Source organism: Cygnus atratus, chromosome 15 (assembly GCF_013377495.2).
Source record: "Cygnus atratus isolate AKBS03 ecotype Queensland, Australia chromosome 15, CAtr_DNAZoo_HiC_assembly, whole genome shotgun sequence".
NCBI classification, from domain to species: Eukaryota; Metazoa; Chordata; class Aves; order Anseriformes; family Anatidae; genus Cygnus; species Cygnus atratus.
In genome coordinates, this window is record NC_066376.1 from 17,297,262 (window position 1) to 17,319,409 (window position 22,148).

General features: G+C 37.8%; 1 protein-coding gene across 8 annotated transcripts in view; it reads left to right on the top strand.

Annotated features, from left to right (window-relative positions):
• Window positions 1-22,148, top strand: part of CLEC16A (C-type lectin domain containing 16A) — an 88,025-nt gene that overhangs the window by 5,505 nt on the left and 60,372 nt on the right. For all 8 annotated transcript variants that reach the window (XR_004778989.2, XR_007708862.1, XM_035548955.2 and 5 more), the window contains exons 2-10: window positions 5,638-5,766; window positions 7,048-7,181; window positions 7,941-8,089; window positions 8,765-8,870; window positions 10,743-10,866; window positions 11,753-11,927; window positions 12,549-12,602; window positions 16,925-17,038; window positions 21,741-21,969. Coding sequence is in view for 6 of the 8 variants with exons in the window: in XM_035548956.2 (XP_035404849.1) it covers window positions 5,638-5,766; window positions 7,048-7,181; window positions 7,941-8,089; window positions 8,765-8,870; window positions 10,743-10,866; window positions 11,753-11,927; window positions 12,549-12,602; window positions 16,925-17,038; window positions 21,741-21,969 (1,214 nt within the window). In the remaining 2 variants the exon portion in view is untranslated. The remainder of the gene's footprint in view (window positions 1-5,637; window positions 5,767-7,047; window positions 7,182-7,940; window positions 8,090-8,764; window positions 8,871-10,742; window positions 10,867-11,752; window positions 11,928-12,548; window positions 12,603-16,924; window positions 17,039-21,740; window positions 21,970-22,148) is intronic.

Below are 22,148 nucleotides of genomic sequence, written 5' to 3' on the forward strand. Positions count from 1 at the left end.
TAAGGGGTGGTTACTCTGTACTACTCAGTGCTTGTGGAGCTCTAGTGTGATCTGGATCTAGTTTAGGTGTTATGCTTGCAGATAGAGCAAGGGTGCTGATGCGTGATGAAGTGGGAAGAAACTGAGTTTACATTTAGGAGGAGTTTAGTGAGAGGGATGTTAGTGTTTCAGGCAAGAAAAATGTGATCAAATGTGTTCTCTTGTAGCCACAGAGGATAGGACAAGCAATGTCCTGTTTGGCCACAAAGGAGAGTTAGGCTTGTAAGTGTTGTGCTTGTGCTTGACTTCTTACCTGAGAGCTGAAGTATGTAGTTCTCTACTAAAATACTAGATTGGGGTGGGTTTATTGTGTATGTTTTCTTTAATTATGAGATCTGAAATAGTATGTAAAGGAGAGGGCAGCCAGTACCTTTGACCTGTTCAGACTGTGTATGTTAGAAGTGTTAATTTAGTTAGCTTGTATGAATTTCAGCTTCTAGCCAAATGTCAACAGCAGAGGTAGCTGCCTAGTAGTAAGTGAAATCTGGGGCTTCTCGAAGGTAGCAGGCAGAGTACGTAAAACAACAGAGGAAAGAGAGCAAAGAACCTTCATGTCAGGGGCATGAAAGTCAGTCTTGATGAGATCACTTGCTCGTGAGCTCTCTTTTTAACTCTTATCAGAAACATATGTTGAGTTACTTGTGAGAGAGTTGAGTAGAACATACCAACCTTGCTATTAAAAATTAGCATAGCCTATAGAAAGTGTATCATGCTAGGTTACAAGAGTGGAGTTAACCTGGGCTGTCCCTAGGGGAATACTTTCGTCTTTAACATGCATAAATTTAGTTTAAATTGTAAAAAAAAAAATAAAAATAAAACATCTGTTTAGTACTACTGAGAGAATTACTGCCTTTTGTCAGCAAATGTTCAATCTGGAACTACCTTTTCTATCAGTTTTAATACAGTTTGAGACTTGCTTCTGCAATTCTGCTGGTCAGTTCAGTTTGCTGGTCTGCAAGCGTGCCACAGACCAGCTTGGCTAAAGGCAGATTGGGAAGCTGTTTGCATGGGGGCTTTTGGTATGGCCTTCTTGTCTAGCAGAAATAGTTGCAGTTTGATCAAGTTTTCTAATACCTTGCTGAACTGAGCTCTAGAGAGGCTATGAAATGTTACTGTGCCCTGCCTGAGTGCTTCTGACTATTATTTTTCAGAGAACTTGCCACTTTTGTGCCGTTTGGGTAGTTATTGTGGGAATTATGGTAATGTATAAGGAGGAAGCGTTAGTATTCTGGAAACAGCACCAGTGTTAGTGTCTGCTTGTGCAAACAGTCCAAAATGCTTACCTCGGTATGGGATTGCCTGAATCTATTTCTTAGGGGTGGCATCCAGCAGTTTAAAGTGAGCCCTCTTTTTCCCCTTTGTATAGCCCTTGTGTAGGTCAGGGCTCCTTACAGTAATCCCCAGCTGCTGCCTGTGATAGTCGCTGTACTCCTCTTCTGCAGCTCCTTGCTTTCAGAGCTGTGACCTGCAGTTAAAATAAAAGTCTTTCATACTCCTCAGCTGAGGATAGTCTGATCTCGGTAGATGTGCAGTCAAACCTACTTGAGAAGCAACTGCCTCCTCTTTGCCCACCTATCTACAGACGTTGACTTTATGTTGGAGTGGATGAAGAGGATCTATGCCATTTAGTCCAGTATTTAAGTAGTAATATCTTAAACTCAACCATCTCTGAAGTGTTCAGCTGAACTTAGCCTGGGTTTTCCAGCTGGAGTGAAAGGCTCCAGGGTTTAGGCTTAGTATCTTTGTTTCTAGACACAAATAACATCTTTTCCCATCTCTGAGTCTGTAAGAGGTATTCTACAGAGCCCCGTTGTTACCTTCCAGTGCATTTCTCCTTGTTGCTTCTGTGCTTGGTATTTTAATTGTATCCTGATTGCACACTATTTTTATTTATTTTTTTACGTGAGAGGTGTGTGCTAAACATTTCTCATGACTTGGTCACATGCAGTGTCTATAAACAGGTATGGCTGAAGACTTGTTTCACAGTTGATTCATTTCCTGAAGTCCATGCTCTGCATTGTTTCCTCTGTGAGAACAACAGCTAATTACATAGTTAAAGGCAGCACGAAGAAGCAAATGCTTATGGTTAAATCTGGGGTTTGTCCATTTGAGTGCTTGACTTCCTGAACTCTTAGGTTTTAATGCATTTTTGTAAGCAGTAAATAGAAAAGTCATTAATACCACTTGGTGTACTCATGAACTGTTGTAGTATGTTGTACCTTGAGCGTGTTTTCTTAACAGAAAAACATTCAGAATCTTGTCTGTCCTGTTAAACTGCTGGCAAAGTCCCTTACCCATTGCAGTGGTATCATGGTGCTCTGAAGCTTCCTGCATGTTATTTTATTAGAAATTATTTTTGGTTGAGCCCAAGGCCTTCAGATGTATAGCGTGACAGAGGTGACGAACATCTCTTCTATGAGGGCCTAGCATTTTGGAGCACAATTTATTTGAAATCAGTGTGTAAAGACAGACTTTATGAGACTATAAAAAATACCGAGTTTATGTGAGACTTTATATTCTCATGTTACAGTATGTTACGTGTCTTGTAAGAGGAACGAGTTTATTCATACTTTCTCATTCATTTTCAAGTAAACGGTTAAAAGAGTAGCTTGAAAGTGAAGCATGTGTTTTCTTTATGTGTGTCAGCATGTTAGCAAATCAAGGGAATCTTCAGTGATATCAAGGAAATTGGCAGGAATACATTAAGCCCAAATTAACCAAATATTTCTTGCTTTTCAGAAGTGTCTGTGATGCTCTGTATTTGGTAGACACCTGAGGTTAGGCCATGGCACACAAATCTTCCCATTTTTTAATTGTTCACAGTTCTGCTGTCGGAGTGATTCCCAAGTTTTCCAAGTTTCAGTAATGTAACTTATTAATGAGAAATATATAAAAAAATGCTCACATCTATGAACATTTGACTTCAAATAAAGAGGCTAAAGCAGGTGTAGTATCGTATTTGAAAACTACATTGTTTCAAGAAAAATAATTTTTTTATACAGATTGCTGTAGAATGAGCTGTCCTGATTTATTGGCTTCAGCCATCTGCTGTTCCCCTAACTGATGCATGCTCAGAGCAGCGACTTCATTTGTGCTCCATGTTGTGCTTCCCTGTCCTGATGACAGGTACAGTGCAGTAATGGGGAGGTTTCGCAAGACCCGACTACTGCGTGCTCTGCTGGAGAGCCTCGGCAATTCTCAAGGGTGGTCAGGCTTAGACTGCCACCTTTGCTGCGGCCCAACACACTGCCAGTCCCTGCAGAAGGAACCTGAAGCTTTGATCCTCAGATTAATTGCGGGGGATTTGCAGGGGCTGTTTGGGTTGCTGCTCAGTGACTCATGCTGTGGTACAGCACGTGTTGTGGCTGTGGGAGAGCTGTGAATCAACATTTCCCTGAATGGTTTCAGTGTGACCAGATTCAGTTCTGGGTTTGGAAAGCAAGTATTGATTTGTGAGAGGAAAAGTAGCGTAAAGAGAATTTCTCTCTTTCCCCCTCCTGCCATATCTTCCTTTTCTCTTCCTCCGCTGCCTGGCAGGGTAACCTTAATGCAGTGTAGGCTTTAGCACATTGCTGACTGTGCAGGGAGGGAAGGGAGCATCAAGATTGCAGAAAGTGAACTCTCACGAGCTGTTTGTTCATCTCTTGGTGTCCTTGTATAGTACTCAACACGTTAACAGCCTTACTCGATCATTAGGTGGCAGCAAGATCAGGAAGCATTTTACCGTGAAAGCACAAAAACTTTTCTGCAATCGCTTCTGGTTCCTGCCTGGCTGGGAACAAATCACGTGAAGCTCTGGCCAACGGAGCGGCAGTTCAGTCACTGGTTGAAGATTCCCCAGCACATGCAAATTTTAAGTAAAGTTTGATCATATTTCCAGTTTACTTTCTTGATTTCAAGCATGAAAGAGGTTCTGGCACTGTTTACCATCTTGTTTTGTTTTCCTAAGCCTGATAAGTAGTTGGAACAGCCTGATAGTGCGTTCAGGTAAAATGCCTTTGCCTTGTACAGTTACTCAGATTGTTAGTGTAGATAAAACTGATGGGAAACATTGGTTTTAAACTGCATTTCCAAGTCAGGTTTTGACCTAAATTTCTGAAACGTAATGCAAACCAGATACTTAGAAATGTTGTTCTAGAAGTGCACAGTGTTTCCCGGAACCATGCAGTAGCTGGACAAAACCAGCATTTTTATCTTAGTAGCTGCTTGAGGTCTTTGGGTGTGTTGCTTAAAAATCGTCTTCTTGGGCTTCTAAATTAGTGCATCGTACAAGGAAGATTCTTAAAACATCAACCTGAATCACTGAGCAGCCTTTGTAGAGTCCAAAACAGTAATGGTAGGCTGCCCCAGAGCCAGGATCTGCGGGTCGCTTTCCCAAAAATAGATCTTAGGAGTTCTGATAAACTCCAGTTTTCATGGGAAGGTTGAAAGTATAAAAAGCCTATCCTCCTTCCTGGACACTTAGGGTATATTTCCCAGATAATCCTGAATGCTCAGGTGTTTCTCCTGGATTTCAGTAGATGGCAGTATAGCAGTACATGATCTACGCTTAGTAAGCTAAACTCTTGCAGTTATAAAATGACAGAAATTTTCTCTAATATAGTAGTTTACATTTTTAATATATGTAGTGTGTGTATGTATGTAATAATTTAGGTTTTTATTTCATTACTTTGCTAACTGTCTGCCTTTCTTCCATCCATCCTTTTTCTTTGTTATCGTTTAAAAGCAAAAAACAGGGTGAGGAAAGGTGCAGTTCTTGTGTTTTAATAAAATTCTCATCCCCTTCTTTAGGACAAAAGGAGATAACCTTTAGTGTAACTTATTTTGAAGAAAGAAGAAAAATAGGAAAATATGCTTCCTTGACTAAGCAAAATTCTGAGGTGTAATACAAGGTTTACAAATTTTGTGTAGCTTCCTGTCACCTGTTGTTCTGTGTACTTTTTTTAAACTCCACTAGAGAGCATTGAAGTCTTGCCCTGTAAGGTGGAATTTGCCACCTTTCCATTTAGTATTTCCATGCTTGAATGGTCAGAGTATTGATTAAACTTGGCCAAGATGAATGAATAGTGTTTGGCAGTCCTGATTATTGACCATCAAATTCCCTCCTAGGGGTCTGTAAGGTGTCACTGCAGACAACAGAAAGGCTATTTTCTTGTTAGATCTGCATGAGCCTCTTTCCAGAATTGCTTTTCCACGTTGGCTGCTGTATGCTTATCTGTTTTTTGTTGTTTTTTTTTTCTCTTGCTCTTCACACCTTTAACTGTCAGGTAGTTCCTAAGAAATTCACTGTTACCATAAGAAGCACCATGGGACAGGTGTTGCCTGATGTTTCTTCCTGTGTTAATGTATGCATAAGCATTTGTAACTCACTTGGCTAGTTTGGGGTTAGTTTTGTTTGTCACATTCTATTTAAAATTTATTTTCACTCTGCATTGGCATTAAAAGGAAATTTTGGGATTTTAAAATTGTATAATGATTAGAAATCATGTGTGTGTATGTGCATATCTACATTAAGTTATCGAGTAAAGACAGCCACGGTATGGTGGACATGGAAGTGGCGGGGTAGTGTAATTAATTTATTAATTTTTTCTCCTTTAGGTACATGTATCATGTTTTGACTAAAAATACAACAGTAACAGATCACAACCGCAACCTACTGGTAGAGACTATTCGTTCCATAACAGAGATCCTTATATGGGGAGATCAGAATGACAGCTCAGTATTCGAGTAAGTACTCCTCAGCAGCTTCACCTCGGAATCTGAAGAACGATGAGAGTTGCAGAGACCTGGTTTTAAACGGCTAACTCTTCTAAGACAGTTTTCTACTAACATTCATGAAATGCCAATGTCCTGTAGTGGAGAACTAAAGAGGGTCATATTCTTGTCTTATGAAATAGAGAATTTACTTGTGTTAACGGAAGTGTTCCAATTTCAGAGCTATTTTTATATACTGCATTTGCTTGATTCTCAAATCTTTTGACAAACACAAAAATCTAAACTATTTTAGAGCCACACTTACTTAGTACACCTATTAATATCAAATGACATTCCTTTGTTCATTCTAATTCATATGGCACTCTAAATGGATATCTCAATCTAGCTATGATATGTAGAATTTTTGTTTAGATATCATTTTAATCCTTGTAAATTAGAATGATAGAAAAATAACTTCAAAATGAATGTTCATAGTTGCAAATCTGACGCTATTAATGCTCATTGCTTGGCTGTTTGTTTCAAGACAGTCTTTTATGAAGGCAATTTGTGATTGAGATAAGGAAAGCTAAGGTGTTTGGTATGCTTACTTAGGGAGTGGTTAGTTTTACTTTTACAAGATTTTAACGTGATTGGGTTATGATGTGAACTAAGAAAACTGTTCTGATTATTCATATCTATACTGAAACTTAATTACATTCCTCAGTGCCTTCTCTCCTTGGGAGAATTTTAGGGGTCAGCAGTTTTTTCTATAGTTAATGCAAAAAACAACAACAACAACTAAAACATAGATTTGTATTTGTGATGTCCTGAAAGGAAAGAGTCCATACTTTTCTCTTTTAAATTGCATGCATTTCTAGTTTGAGTGCTTCAAGCGTTCATTTCTTTTTTAAACTGAACAATAAACCATGAAGTGCCTGATTCTGGTTTGCTGCCTTCTCTTTTTGCTCCTTGTCTGATGCAAGTGAGTATTAAACAAAACATTGTCATTTAGAAAAACTCTTTCCTTCAAAACTGATAGCAAGGCAGGAAAGCTAAGATTTTGTGTTTTTGTTTTTGAAGTATATCCAACTTACATTTTGACATCCTTTTAGTGCATAATTTGTGTTTAAATGCCCTAGTTCTTAAGGTTTTTGATGATACCCATCTTACACAGAAGACTTTGCACAGTAATTCTGCATAAATGTAAAACATGCTCTTTGTCCGACATGCCTAGAATCAACCCTGATCCTAGTAAAATCATGTTCTCATTAAATACAACAAGTGACTTAATGACACCTCTTTACTTAATTTTAGCTTTTTCTTGGAGAAGAATATGTTTGTTTTCTTCTTGAACATCTTGCGTCAAAAGTCTGGCCGTTATGTGTGTGTACAGCTGCTGCAGACTCTGAACATCCTTTTTGAGAACATCAGTCATGAAACATCACTGTGTAAGGACACATTTTAAAACTGTTTAGGATTAAGTGAGCAAGATTTGACTGAATTTACTTTAATGCAATTTAGTCCTAGTGACCCCTCACAGAATAACCATCTCTATGTATTACTAATAGTCTTTTTAATTGAACATAATCTCAAATGTTGTAATTTGACTCTTAAGATGTATTTTTAGTGTAAGTTTTCAGTAGTGCAGCATTACATGTTGGTTACTATTGAAAAAGTTTACGTATTTCAAGGGTTTCTTCCATCAAATTAGTTGTGGTCTGAAGTTTGCCTTGCTGCTGCAGGTTATTTATGCAGTTTATGCTCTGTCTTCTAATGTGTACTGGAACTGTTCTGATATCATTGGGACTGGCATTCAGTTCAGAAACACAAAGAGGAGAAATAATTAATAATTGGTTAAAAGTACTCCATGACTATAAAGTAGAGAAAGTGATGTGACAGCCTTTGCAAGGATGTGACTTTGGGAGGAAAAGAGAGAACTCTGTATGTACGCTACTGTTTATGTTGTTATAAGTGTTCTTTACTACTAAATTGAGAAAGTATATATCCCTTCTCAGTTGACTCAAGGTCTTGGGAGCAAAGATATCTGTAGGGAACAATAATTCGCTTATTACTGCATGCAGCCATCACTTGAATTATTTAGTTAAAAATTGATGTCTTGAAGCATCAGTTAGTTTGTTCCCAGCTGGTACTTTAAATGCAGATAGCATGATTTTTTATTAATCTGTGTGATGTCTCTTGTTTTTCAGACTACTTGCTTTCTAATAACTATGTAAATTCTATTATTGTTCACAAATTTGACTTTTCTGATGAAGAGATCATGGCATATTACATATCGTTTTTGAAAACTCTTTCCCTGAAGCTCAACAATCATACTGTACATTTCTTTTACAATGAGGTAAGTGGGGGAAAAAAAGGAATTACAGTATAAGGATGAGAGGACTTTAATCAAAAGTTGGCAGCAATTTGGCACATATTCTGTTTAGTCTCGTCTGAGCATGACTTGTTTGTCCTGAGTTTATTGTTATAATGGTAGTATCAATGATTGATAATTAAGGTGTGAGAATCTCTGTGGAAGCATAACAAAGAAGGTGGTTCATAAAATCTCAAAGTTAGCGGTATATTGGACTGCTTCAGCAGTTCTGAAGTCTGCTTCATTGAGAATTCAACTTGCTTGTACCTTGTTTTCTGTGCTTTTATGAACAGGATCTTTTCTGTTGCATCACTCATTTCTAAGAGGCTTAGCCGAAGTCTGAGAAAGGCTGATTAATCAAAAGCCAAAGTGGAAATAGGCTTTTCCTCTATCCATGTCACTTTTTGCCAGAAGAGGGCAGTAACACTCTGACTGTGTGCAGAGTTAACATGGAAACCTCTTGATGCTTAAAGCAGTTCATTTTAATTCAGAGATACAAATACAACTGATTGTGCATTGTGAAATCATACCAGTTTCTTAAGTAGAAGGTAAAGATATTTGACGAATACATGGAATTCTGTATGAATAATATTTTCTAACAAATATTCTGTACATGTTGTGGTTAATTAATTCATAATGCTTTCTTTCCTCTTGTTGCAGCACACTAATGACTTCGCTTTGTACACAGAAGCTATTAAATTTTTTAACCACCCAGAAAGCATGGTCAGGATCGCTGTTAGGACTATAACTTTAAATGTCTACAAAGGTATGGTTTCTATATTAAGAAAAGGCATGTGTACAAAAAGCTTGTTTCATTGTAGCTCGAGTTCTTTAAGCATAAGGGGGTTTTCTTTGTGTTATGAGGTTGAAAACATTGCAGGTTGACATGCTTCAGGTACATAGTTTGATTTTTATGAAGCAGAATCCTAAGCCTGCTGTGTGTACTTGTAAATAGTTCTATCTCCTCACAGATGAAACTGGTTTAAGAAACATAATGAAATAGTATCAAGCATGCACAAGAAACTTTAGCTTCCGTTCCAACAGAGGTCAGAATATGGCTGTATTTAAAAAAAAAAAAGGGGGGGGGGGAAGTGCTTGAAGAATATCAAGTATTTTCTTATGAACTTGAGTTTTATAATATATGAAACAGTAACCTTACTGGTTACATCACTTCCTTTTAGAGTTGAAATGCATTAGAATATGACTGTAGAATTCCTAGATGCTGCAGCCACTCTAGTATAAAGACAGACCTAGGCTATTTACAGAGGTGCCCAGTGAAGGCTGGGAGGCTGCAGTAGCAAATTACAGTATTGGACATTCCAGTACGACATAAGGGAAAAAAAAAATCATGGAGAGAATAGATAAGCATTACAACAGTTTTTTTTGTGAGAAGTTTAGTAGTCTGTATTGTTTGAGATCTTCAAAACTTCAAAAGCAAGGACTTTTAGTTCCTGATTAAACTTTGAAGTTAGCCTTGCTTTGAGAATGGGTTTGGACTAGCCAACTTCCAGAAGTCACTTGCCACTACATCTTTGTCTGGGTTCATAAATTCTGTAATGGGCTGAGAATACCACAGTGATTTCAGTGGGGAAAAATTGGTGTGTATTCATAATCTCTACTTCAGAAAGCAATATGCTGTAAGTTAGTATGCAGTATGAAATATATTCAGTGTAGTATTTAATATCTTTTAATCCATATTTAATACAACTACATTTTGAATTTACACAACTCTCTATCAATAACAGTTTGCCAGGCTTCATCAAAAAGTCTAGGATCTTTTTTAAAGCCATGAACAGTTTATTTTGCTGATAAACTGGATAGCCTCCATAATAGTTTGGTTCTTTGTAGCATTGACCACTAGGGACAATTTTTCTTTTGTACATTGAGAAATGAGCACTTGGTACTTGTTTCCTGCTTAAACCAGCTGTAAACCCAAATGTGTGCTCACAAAAAGAGTGAAGTGCAGGCTTTGTTAACCTGTTTGTGCGTATTTCCATGACTAAATATTTTTATGGTAAAAATACACTTGTTTAGAATTCTGGTTGAATGTTGTAGTGATGTAAAAATTAAAGTTGAAAAACACAGCTCAGATGTTGAGGTTTCATAGTTCTCTGACTATCCATTTGCATATGTTCTGATCTAACACCTACCCTGTATCTCTTAGTTTAGATGCTTTGTGCTTTAGCTTTTTAAACCCTTCTGGAGGATGTCACTCTCCCAGTTCCTAATCCTGTTAACTGTTGTCTGTTTCTTTTGCCCTTCCTTCACTGATGATTCCTGTGTTCCTTAATGCAGTGTCATGTAAGTCTAACTAGCCTGACTTTCAGTATTACTGCTTTGTTCTTCTCTTTTGTTGTCTTTTTAATAAAGAATGTGCTAAAAAAAAAAAAAAAACACCTTTCTGAATTCTACTTGATTTATCTTCAGACATGTAAATATATCTTGATATGAGGCTCATTTAAGCCAATTAAGAATTGATTTGATGCTTTTGTAGATGTCCATTTCATGCATAAGATCATATCAGGTATAAACTCGTGTGAAAAGCTGGCATGTATTCAAAATCCAGAAGATGCTTTCTGTTTCTTAAAAACAAAAAAAGAATGGAAACTGATTTTTCTCTTTTACAATTTCTCTTCAGTGGACAACCAACCTATGCTGCATTACATTAGAGATAAAACTGCTGTCCCTTATTTCTCCAACCTTGTTTGGTTTATTGGAAGCCATGTGATAGAACTGGATAACTGTGTGCAGACTGATGAAGAGTAAGCTTTTATAAATGTCGGGTATTGAATAAAAATGCTTTTCCCAGACATCGATGCTCTCCTTACTTTCTGTAGTAGTCCAGCAAAGTTAGTTTCTGAATGTGTTTCTTTGCAGACAATCCAAGCTTTTCATTCTCACAAAGTTATTTTAGTGATGCTCTGGATTAATATTGGTTAGTGCTGTGTGCCCTATCTGTGCTAATATCTGTACAAGTAAAGTATTGTCTGGCAACGTGCTTTTTGTTCATTTTTATTTTAATTCTGCTAAATTTAGTAGATATTCAGAAGATACTAAAGGTACTTTGTGCTTCTTAATCTTATTAATTTCCCTTTTTATGTTTCTCTTCTTTACTATCCTAGCAGAACAGCTCTGTGTAAAGGTACTCTAGGGGAAAGAAAGATGAACTTTGTTTTATATGTGAACTGTCAGAACTGAAATTCCTATGTAATTCACCACTATCAACTATGGAAATACTTTCTTGCTTCAGATTGTCTGTGGTTTACTCCTTACCCACCTTATACGGGGCAGCTGTTTGATGCTTTCTTAAAATGAAAAGGCAGAAGTTAAATAAACAGATGTCATCTGGTTTTGGAAACAAATCTAAAAAAATTTTATAACTGGCTTCTGAAAAGACTCTGGCAGTGAAGAACAAAGTTTTGTAAAAGTACTATTTGTGAGAACTTGGGGAGAATCTTTATATTTGCAGCCTAAAGCAAGCATATGCCTGAATACTGTTTTGTAGCTGCACTAGTGGACTGTACTGACAACATCTGCTTTAGGCAGTTGATCTGTACAAGACAATTGATGGAAGGGATGTACATGAATTCTTTCACGAAGTTTTTAAAATTTACTTATCTGAGACTTTCTTTCTGCTCTGTTTTTCAGGCACAGAAATAGGGGCAAGTTGAGTGACCTGGTAGCAGAACATCTTGATCATTTGCATTACCTTAATGATATCCTTATAATTAATTGTGAATTTTTAAATGATGTGCTGACAGACCACCTACTTAATAGGCTCTTTCTACCCCTCTATGTGTATTCATTAGTAAATCAGGATAAGGTAAGTTAATACCTGCAAATACTTAAGTTGTAAAAGAATTACTTGCTTTCAATATGCATAGTGATTTGTTAAACAGGTATATTCAGTAGTAGGTTCAATACTGTTGATGTCTGTGCTTGTATTTTGAAACAACATAAATGAGGTGACTGGATGAGAAAGTTATAATTCAACTATTTTTGTACATCAGTGTTTAGTTGGTTTGTTGAAATATCTGCCAAAAACATTTTTTATATAGATAACATTCTGTTGTTTCTGAGTAGCTAATTTTCAGAGCTTTCTTTAATGAATGTTATCAGAAAAAATCATTGTGAAGGAATAATTGCATAAGGAAAACCTACATACTCCTTAGATACTTGTCTGTTAAAATGTTACTAAAGTGACCATGAAAGGAAGCGATCAATAGCCATTTCTTAGGCATGTAAAGTAAAATTCTTAATTGGAGAGTCTTCGTTTGAGATGATGTTCTTTAAAATTTACTTTTTGGTAAACAATGGTTAGAGAACATTTTGTGATAGAATGTAGAACAATACAATGTTACACGTTTTGTTTTAAATAAAACATCTACACTGATTAATGTTATTTGTAAATAAATCAGCATTTCTCATAACTTCTCTTCCTTAGGGTGGGGAGCGTCCAAAAATAAGTCTCCAGGTTTCTCTCTATCTTCTTTCTCAAGTACGTATTCAAATTATTTTGTCCTATTTCAGAATGTGCTTTGCAGTGCTGTTAAAATTTGTAATAATTACTGTGTTTTGACTATTTTGGCAAAAATGTTACAGAAAATTTGGCAAACATTGTCAAAGACTTGCCAGTTTTCATATTGTAAAAAAGAAGTTAATTGTTCCTTTTATAGACAGAGTAAGTAGCTTCTTCAATTAATACCATTCCTCTGAGGGATCCCATAGCACATGGCAGCTTTTGGAGCATTCATTGTAGTTTATGTACAACTCCTGATAAAACAGTGCACAATAGAGCTAGGCAACATTCGAGGACAGAATTTGTAAAAATTAGAGGTGAAATTTAGCTAGATGCTGTATTGCACTTTGAATCTGCCTAAATCTGTGAAATATACTAGGTTTGAACTTTCCCTCTTTGAAAAACAGATCTGTTTTATGCTTTGTGTTTTTCTTATCTCATGTTTTTTTCCTTTAAAAGTAAACAAACTTGTCTACACCCAAACTTTCTCACAACTTAAATTTCATCATGCCTATACCTTAAATCCATAGCTCTACAATAATTGGAATAATTATAAAAGTACCTGTTATTTCTCATTTTCACCTGTCCCACCTCCTTTTCTATCTGGAATGTGTTTTTTTCCAAATTGAGTCATATAGTTGTGCATTTTTTGATTGTAGAGAATGTCAAATCTTGTCTTCCAGTAGTCTTCTGCACGTTGCTGTGACTTAATTTTTTTAATTATGTTTTCTGAAGTTAGTTTTGATTTGTATTTCATAAAATTTATACTTTTTTCTTTGAACTTTTGATTTTACATTGGTCATTTCATTGTAGTCTGGCCCATAATTTTATCTTTTTTTCTGAAAAAATGTTATTTGTCAGGTAAATGTAACTTAATGCTTAATTTGAACCTAAAAATTGCAGTGTTATGGGAGTTATTAACCACAGATAAAACCTTGGGAGCAACAGCTTCTGGTAACTAAAGGGATCTACATCATAGCGTTGTATACTTCAAACTCTTTTAACCTCATTGATCTCAGGGAAAGTATTGATTAGGTGTCACTTCAAGATTTACATCTATGTTCTTTCATAAAGAAAAATGAACTTTTTTCCTAACCATAAAGAATTGGGAATGGATTTTTTGTGTCAGGATAGGATGGGATGTAGAAAATCAAGCTGCTTTTCTGTAACTGGCAGAAAGGCATCTCTTTCCCTCTTTGGATTGGGAACTGGAAAAATACACACTGAGTATCTGAAAACCCATCTGACTATTTCTGTTACTCATACTAGACATATTTTTTTAGGGATTACTCATATATTACAGTCAAATACTTGAGAGTGTCATGCTAACAGATGAAAATCCTTTTCTATTTCAGAGTGAGCATGTAAGGTATTTATGCAAAAATATTCCTGTGTACAGTCAAGCTATGTTTACTGAATCAAAATAAGCTTGAGTTTAGGAAGTTGCAACACACTTCAAAAATACTTTGAACAACCTCACATAGTTCTGCATAGGTCACTGCTCTATGCTGATCATCACCTACCTTTTGAAGGTCTGGCATGGGTCTGTCTTTAATCAGAAAACCTGTGGAGACCATATTTAGATATGTGTTGTCAAAACAAGGCTTAGGTTTACTGATTTGGAAATTATTAGGGGATTTTTCAGTTAGAACCACTGTGTAGGTTCTCAACTGTGATCTTCCTGTGAAGAGAATGGACGGAAGCTGATACAAGGTCATTGTGGCGGGACCTGAGCTGGCTCTGTCTGGAAGCCCATTGTATGCCTTAAGCCTAACCTTGTACACCTTGCCTCAAAACAGAGTGCTCAGTGTAAACAGAGAACTCTGGTAAGGCACCTTAATGCTTCTGGGTAGGTGCTTAGATGTTACAGGCAGTAGCCCTTATTGCTGTATTACATAGCTGCTTTGGAGCTAGAACGCAATCCATTGCGCGAAAATTCGCGGGGCCAAAGCCCAACTAGAGTTGAAGCTGGCCATGTCTGTGAGAGACAATAAAAAAGGTTTTTTTTAGATATGTGAACAGAAAAAGGAGAACCAAAGAAAACATAGGTCCGCTACTTGACGGGGAAGGTCTCCTTACAGACATTGACATAGGCAAAGCAGAGACGTTTAATGCCTTCTTCACCTCTGTCTTCAATGCTGATGATGACCCTGGGTGCCCTGAGCAGGAGGACCATGATGGTGGGAATGACAAACTCCCAACCGACCCTGAACGTGTGTGGGATTTGCTGCTCCACCTGGATCCATACAAGTCCATGGGTCTGGATGGGATCCATCCCAGGGTGCTTAAAGAGCTGGCAGACGTCATCACGGGACCTCTCTCAATTATTTTTCAATGATCTTGGGAATCTGGAGAGGTCCCAATAGACTGGAAGCTGGCAAATGTTGTGCCAGTTTTCAAGAAGGGTAAGAAAGAAGACCCTAGCAATTACAGGCCTGTCAGTCTCACGTCAGTGCCTGGTAAAATTATGGAGAAGATGATTCTTGAAGTTATTGAGGCGCACCTGGGGGACAATGCAGTCATTGGTCCCAGCCAACATGGGTTCATGAGGTGTAGGTCCTGCCTAACAAATTTGATTTCCTTTTATGATAAGATCACCCATCTAGTTGACGAAGGGAAACCAGCTGATGTGATCTTTTTGGACTTCAGCAAGGCTTTTGACATGGTTTCCCATCGGATCCTACTGGACAAAATGTCCAGCATACAACTTAACACAAACATCATACAATGGGTGAGCAATTGGCTGATGGGCAGGGCTCAAAGGGTTGTGGTAAATGGGGCCACATCTGGCTGGCGGATGGTCACTAGTGGGATCCCTCAAGGCTCCATTTTAGGGCCAGTCCTCTTCAATGTTTTTATAAATGATTTGGATGTAGGACTAGAAGGTGTTCTGAGCAAATTTGCCGACGACACTAAACTTGGAGGAGTTGTGGACTGGGATGAGGGTGGAAAGGCCTTGCAGAGAGATCTGTACAGATTGGAGAGCTGGGCGATCACCAACCACATGAAGTTTAACAAAGGCAAGTGCCGGGTCCTGCACCTGGGATGGGGCAACCCTGGCTATACGTACAGACTGGGCGATGAGACGCTGGAGAGCAGCCCCGCAGAGAGGGATCTGGGGGTTGAGGTTGACAGCAAGTTGAATATGAGCCAGCAGTGTGCCCTGGCAGCCAGGAGGGCCAACCGTATCCTGGGGTGCATCAAGCACGGCATTGCTAGTCGGTCGAGGGAAGTGATTGTCTCGCTCTACTCTGCGCTGGTCCAGCCTCACCTCGAGTACTGTGTGCAGTTCTGGGCACCACAGTACAAGAAGGACATTAAACTGTTGGAGAGTGTCCAGAGGAGGGCGACGAAGATGGTGAAGGGCCTAGAGGGTAAGACGTATGAGGAGCGGCTGAGGTCACTGGGCCTGTTCAGCCTGGAGAAGAGGAGGCTGAGGGGGGACCTCATCGTGGTCCACAACTTCCTCACGAAGGGGAGTGAAGAGGCAGGTGACCTATTCCCTGTAAACACCAGTGATAAGACCTGCGGGAATGGTGTTAAGCTGAGGCAGGGGAAGTTTAGGCTGGACATCAGGAAGAGGTTCTTTGCCGAGAGGGTGGTCGCACACTGGAACAGGCTCCCCAGGGACATAGTCACTGCACCAAGCCTGTCTGAATTTAAGAAGAGATTGGACTGTGCACTTAGTCACATGGTCTAAACTCTGGGCAGACCTGTGCGGTGCCAAGAGTTGGACTTGATGATCCTTATGGGTCCCTTCCAACTCGGGATATTCTGTGATTCTGTGATTGTGACTTTATAGCTAGAAAAGCTGCTTCTGATCCAGTTTAGCCTACTGCATGATGAATTACTGCAAAATAATTATATGCACAACAGAGAACTGGAGTACTGCTGGTTGTTGGCATGCAGAAAGGTCAGTGGTCAGTACCATAATGTTTTCCTAAAAACAATTTATATGGAATAGTTTTAATTTGCATTAATTTGGCTAGAATATCTCATGGCTCTCATCATAAACCTGATGACAGGGAATTCCTGTATCTCGGAAGGAGAGAAGAGTATAAAAAATTATTCAGAGTAGGTAGTTTTAAAATGTAGGGAAAGGACAAATACCTGTATAGAGGATTATGTCTGATTGTGTTTTGAAGCAAATTTCACGAACTGTCAGTGCTTACATATACAGTAACATCAAGGTAACGTAAGATTCAACAGGGTCAAAAAATTACATTCAGTGACTGAAATTGTGAAACTGTATGCATCTTGTAATACATGTCTGATGTTTCTTTCTATCCTTATCTTAATAGGTTTTTCTAATTATACATTATGCCCCTTTGGTGAATTCATTGGCTGAGGTTATTCTTAATGGTGACCTGTCGGTGTTTTCTTCTAAAGTTGAGCAAGACATTCAGAAAAACACAGTAAGTGGCCAAATAATCTTTGAAATTTTTCCTTTTTTAGAGGCAGATACTTAATTTGAAACACAATCAAGTATCTGAAAACTGGTAAGTTAAGGTTATTGTGTTTAGGAAAGAAGAGCAACATTAGGAAACTTCAATTTTGTTGTTAAATATGACAGCAGAAAAGTGCTCTGTGTATCTTGCAGTATTACGTTTTTGCTTGCCAATGTTTCCTTATGTTTTTTGTACATGTACATATGTATTGCAGGTAGAGGTACAAAAAGGTGTAGGACAGAAATAAGAACACTTAGTTCTGCTGTGGTGGTCAGACACTGCAAAGACTTCTAGAGTCTTTGATAGGACGCTTTTATAATCAAGTCCATGTTAAGTTTTGGTTATTGACTCTTTGCTGCCGAAATAAAGATTGGTCATCACAGATTTCCTATAAAATTATTCCCTTACACAGTCTGCAGTAGAAACGAGAGCCTTAAAAATATAACTGGCTTTATGGTTAATCCTTTGGATATAGAATGAAATAAATTTATCTGAATATTCCTAGTGTTCTAGTAATAAAACTGATGACCTGTGAAAGCCCATCAATGCAAATACAAGAACATAGACAAGCCACAAAAAGATGGAAATTGTATCACTCTGTTATTACTCTTTTTTCTGAGATTGTGTTGTATATATGATTTTTCTCTTTTGTTGTTGGCTTCAGACTGTGAAGTGCTTTCTTATTAATTTTAAACGCCTATTTGGGGACAGTAATAATAAGGGGGTATGACCTTACTTTGGTTAAGAGGCTTCTGCCTGTAGCTTTGTCTAAAGGGTGAACCTGCCCCTAAGGCCTGACTGTTCGGTTAAGAGTTACTGACTTCATCTTTGATTTGTAACAAAGAGTAGATTGATTTTTGTAACAATCTTTTCCCGTCAGCAGCTATAGCTCAGAGTTTCAAGGGGGACATATGCTAGAACTCTTACAAGTCAACTTTTCTCAATTTATTTCTATTCTGTGATGGAAGTTACATGGGCTGATGTTTGCCAGTAGCTTTTGGCTTCTAGTGTTTATATAGTTGACATTTTATGTTTAGAATCTAATCTTTTTTTTAGGAGAAACTCTAAGGTGGAATGGTGAAGCTGACTGAGTATTTCAAGATAAAGGAGTCTCTTATTTGTGTTAGGAAATGTCTGACCTTCTGCTAGTTGCATGCTGAATGTTGTGTTACTTGTGCAAAAGCACTTTTGTAACTAGGAAATTTGTGGTGAAAGGGTGGGGGAGCATATCTCAGCATAACAGGAGCGAGATTTTTTTTCATGTCACAGTTACTGTACACAGTTGCAAAATACCTGTAGCATGTGTTTGTGTGCTTACACTAATGTGAGGAATATTAGAGGGCTCCTATAAATGTATGTTCCTCTGCTCTCTTTTGTTTGTAATACTGTCTACGTTGCTGCTTCTTACTGGTCTTAAAGATGTGACCTCACGTTACGTACGCTGGGGGTTCTGTTCTACCTGAACAGCTACTTAAATGAGAGGGGTATTGGCTTTCTAGGATAAATCCCTAGCAAAACATGGATCTCTGTTACTAAGAGAGCAGAGTGGTGGGTGTGGAAAAAACTTCCATGGGAGAAGCTTTATTTTTTAGTAAATTCAGCCATGTCCTTCAATGAAACCTTAAAGGGGAAGCATGTATGATCAGCAAGTGTACTGCTGGAACCTGGTTATTTGCAGAAAGGACAGGGAATAATCTGGGGAAGAGCTCCATGCCCCGCTTCCACGGAGGGAGCTATCAAGTGAGCTGCTGTCAGTTGATGAGTGTGAACAGCTACTGCTTGCACTATGTGGTAGTTTCTACTGATGTACAGCTCAGCGTGCTGAGGCTAAAGCTGTAGCTACAGAGGCATAGATAGCTGTAGGTAAAGATGAGACAGTTTCTCATTGCTCTGTGATAGGACTTCTTAGAGCAGAAAGATGATTTTTGAGCAATGCTAGTCGTTTCAAGGACTATTTTTCAGACTATTATGTGTGTCAGAATCATAGCAAAGTTGTTGCTGTGGTGCATTCTGCTGCAAAGAAAGGACAATTTCATTGAATAATGGGAGCTACTTAAGGAGCTGCTATAGGATTGCTTGTTCTGAGGTTAATAGAAAAAAGTGATGAACAGCTTTTTCTTTTTTTTTTGTCTGAGAATAGATTTGTTTGTTCTTGTACCTAAATTTATCTCTGACTACTTCCTTTCTATTACAATTTCCCATGGTAATCATTTTGATACTCTCCTAAACTGCTTGTTTTGGGGATAATTCTCGGTTATGGTGAGTGCCAGTTACCCCTGAAGTGTACCTAACGCATGTAACTCCAGTAGCAGAGATGTCTTGAAATATTTTAAGTTGAAGTGTAACTGTCAGTTTCTCATTAACATACAGTTTCTAAAAGCAGAAGGAGGTAAGAATCTAATGTCTATATTCATCTTCCTAACAGGATGAGTTAAAAGTAGAATGAGGTGTAGAGAGTAGGGACTGAGATAACCAGAAGCTGGGTCACCTGCCCTCATAATAGGTGACTAAATAGGCAAAGAATACTTAGCCTAACAAAAGACTCGACTGCTGATAGCTTATGCATTGGCAATAACGTACCCATGGAGATCTGCAGAACATCATATGGCATTAATGATTGCTCAAACTCCTTTGAGCAGGTTCTCCAGTTCGAAACAGCAAATTAAGACGCACTTGTCTTTACATATTTTTCACTTTATTTCTGCTATTAGATGGTATCAGAAGATTTTTTTTCTCAAGATGAGCATTGAATATGTGTAGCCATCAGAACGGATTTAAACTTGTTAGCAGTTATCACACTCAGTTTTACCTTATTTCCTGTGAGATCTGTTTTCCTGCATAATTCGGATGTGGGCCACATCTACCTATTTCTTGTTTCTTGTTTAACCTACTTTCTCCTTCCCGTAAGAGGTTGTTACTGGTACAACCTTATTTTACCAACATAAATTGCACAAACCAGAATTGAAAATATGTTGGAAAGACACTTTTAAAAGTATGAAATAACAATATCTTAAAATGTGTAATCAAACTATATACTGTATAAACTAATTCTAAATCTGAATTTTTAGATTACTTTAATATACTATATTTAGCAGCACAGGATATATATATTGACCTCTTCTCAGCATTCTTTCTGGCAGTGAACCAAACCATGGTTCAGTGCTTATCAGCATATCACTGTCAAATGGTCTCTTCTGTTATTTTGCTCAAATGGCTAACAGAAGTATATTAGAAATACAAGGATGTTAAGTACCTGCACTCTTCATGAAGTAGTCACGGAATTCTAGGAAGCAATTGTTAGAAGTAAATGCAGGGAGGCAAAAATCTAAATGCTTCTTGCAGTCTGCATCCTACCTATTTTTTTCCATAAAGAATAAGACTTAATGTGTTTTTCAATTTTCTTACGACTTTCCTGACCAGAAGCCATCAATAAAAAGGAATGTGGTTGTAACCCCAATCGTTTAATAATTTTCTTACGTTGCAGTTCAGTACAGTTAAAAATATGTCGGAGAGGCTACAGGGAAAGATGTGTGGCAAATTTCACATTGTGGGTTGAGTAGTTTTTAGTATTGTGAAAGATTCTTCATACTGTGTGGCTTGTTTCAGAGTACAACTGAGTTCAGTATTTCTATAAAACCTCTTAAGTCAGGTGTTTCAGAGAAACACCTTGGCCCCTTGATCTGTAAGGCTTATTTCCTGATCTTCTCCTAATCTTATTTTTTTCAATTTTTTTAACATATTCATGTTCTTTATTAATTGAAGAGAGGGTTTTTTTCCAAACTTTTTCTGAGGTCTCTTTGATGCACTCATCTTCAGTGCCTGCTGCGCTCAATATATACAAGGCCAGGAACAGAACCCCAGTTTTGTATTTAGTTTTACTTCTTTCCTATTGCTTGCCCTTTTTGAAACCTTTAGCCAGTGTCATCTAATCATGAGTTAAGCATCAAGAGCTAAAAGGTAATGAAGTTTCTGTAACAGTTTTTTCAGTACAGACCTGTGCTGGCAGGAAGCCCCAGGAATATTTCACTTCTCAGTAGCAGATAGGTTTGGCTGGTTGGTGTTTGTGTAGCTTTGGGTGAGAGGCAGCATGTACGTCGATGATCTAGCTGGCAGGCCAAACAAGTGTGAAGGGAGCTCAAAGCACTGCAGCTCAAAAACAAGCTGCAAAAGGATAGGAAACCAACTTTTAGTCCTATTGATTGTCAGGAAAACATACTGATCGAGTACCTCTTGCTTTCTTGTCAGTGTATTTCATGTTAATACATCGCTGTTGATACACACTTGATTTTGATGCCTTTTATCCTTTTTGTAAGCAGTGTTTTAATTTTGTATGTACTAACTGCCTCAACTGTTAAGCAAAGTTCAAAGAAGGAAAATACAGTTTCAAGAACCTTGCATTGATAAAGTGCATAATTCTGAATCTCCTTGTTTCAAAATGACACGCTTAATGACAAATTTTTAAGATATGTTACTTTGGAGATAACTTTTACTGATGAGTTAGTACAGTTTGTCTGAGGTCTGCTTTCATGTATTTTGAAACTGATCTGAAATTTAAGTGATATGCTGAATTACATTCTAAAGCCCCTGTTTTGTGTGAACTAAAGTTTCTTTATCAACCAGAATTAAAAATGTCTTGCTGTAGTTCAGTGTAAACCCTTAATATTTACAGACAAAGTCAAGTATCAGATGTTTCATAAAACCAACAGAAACGCTTGAGAGGTCTCTTGAAATTAACAAACAGAAGGGGAAGAAGAGGGTGCAGAAAAGACCCAACTATAAAAATGTTGGTGAAGAAGATGAAGAAGAGAGAGGATCTGAAGATACCCAGGATGATCTTGATAAAACTAAAGGTACAGAAGCAAGTTCAAAGGGCATCAGAACAAGCAGTGAAAATGAAGGTGAGTATACTAGCAAACAAAAATGATACTTGTATTTGGATATTTCTATTTACTGTATGCACCTAATTTTGATCTGTTGCATGGCTTGTTCTCTTGTTGCACTAGGTAAACGTGGGAATATTCTTTTTTATTCTCTTTGGCTGCTTTTTTTTTCTCACATTAAATCATTCTATCAGAAC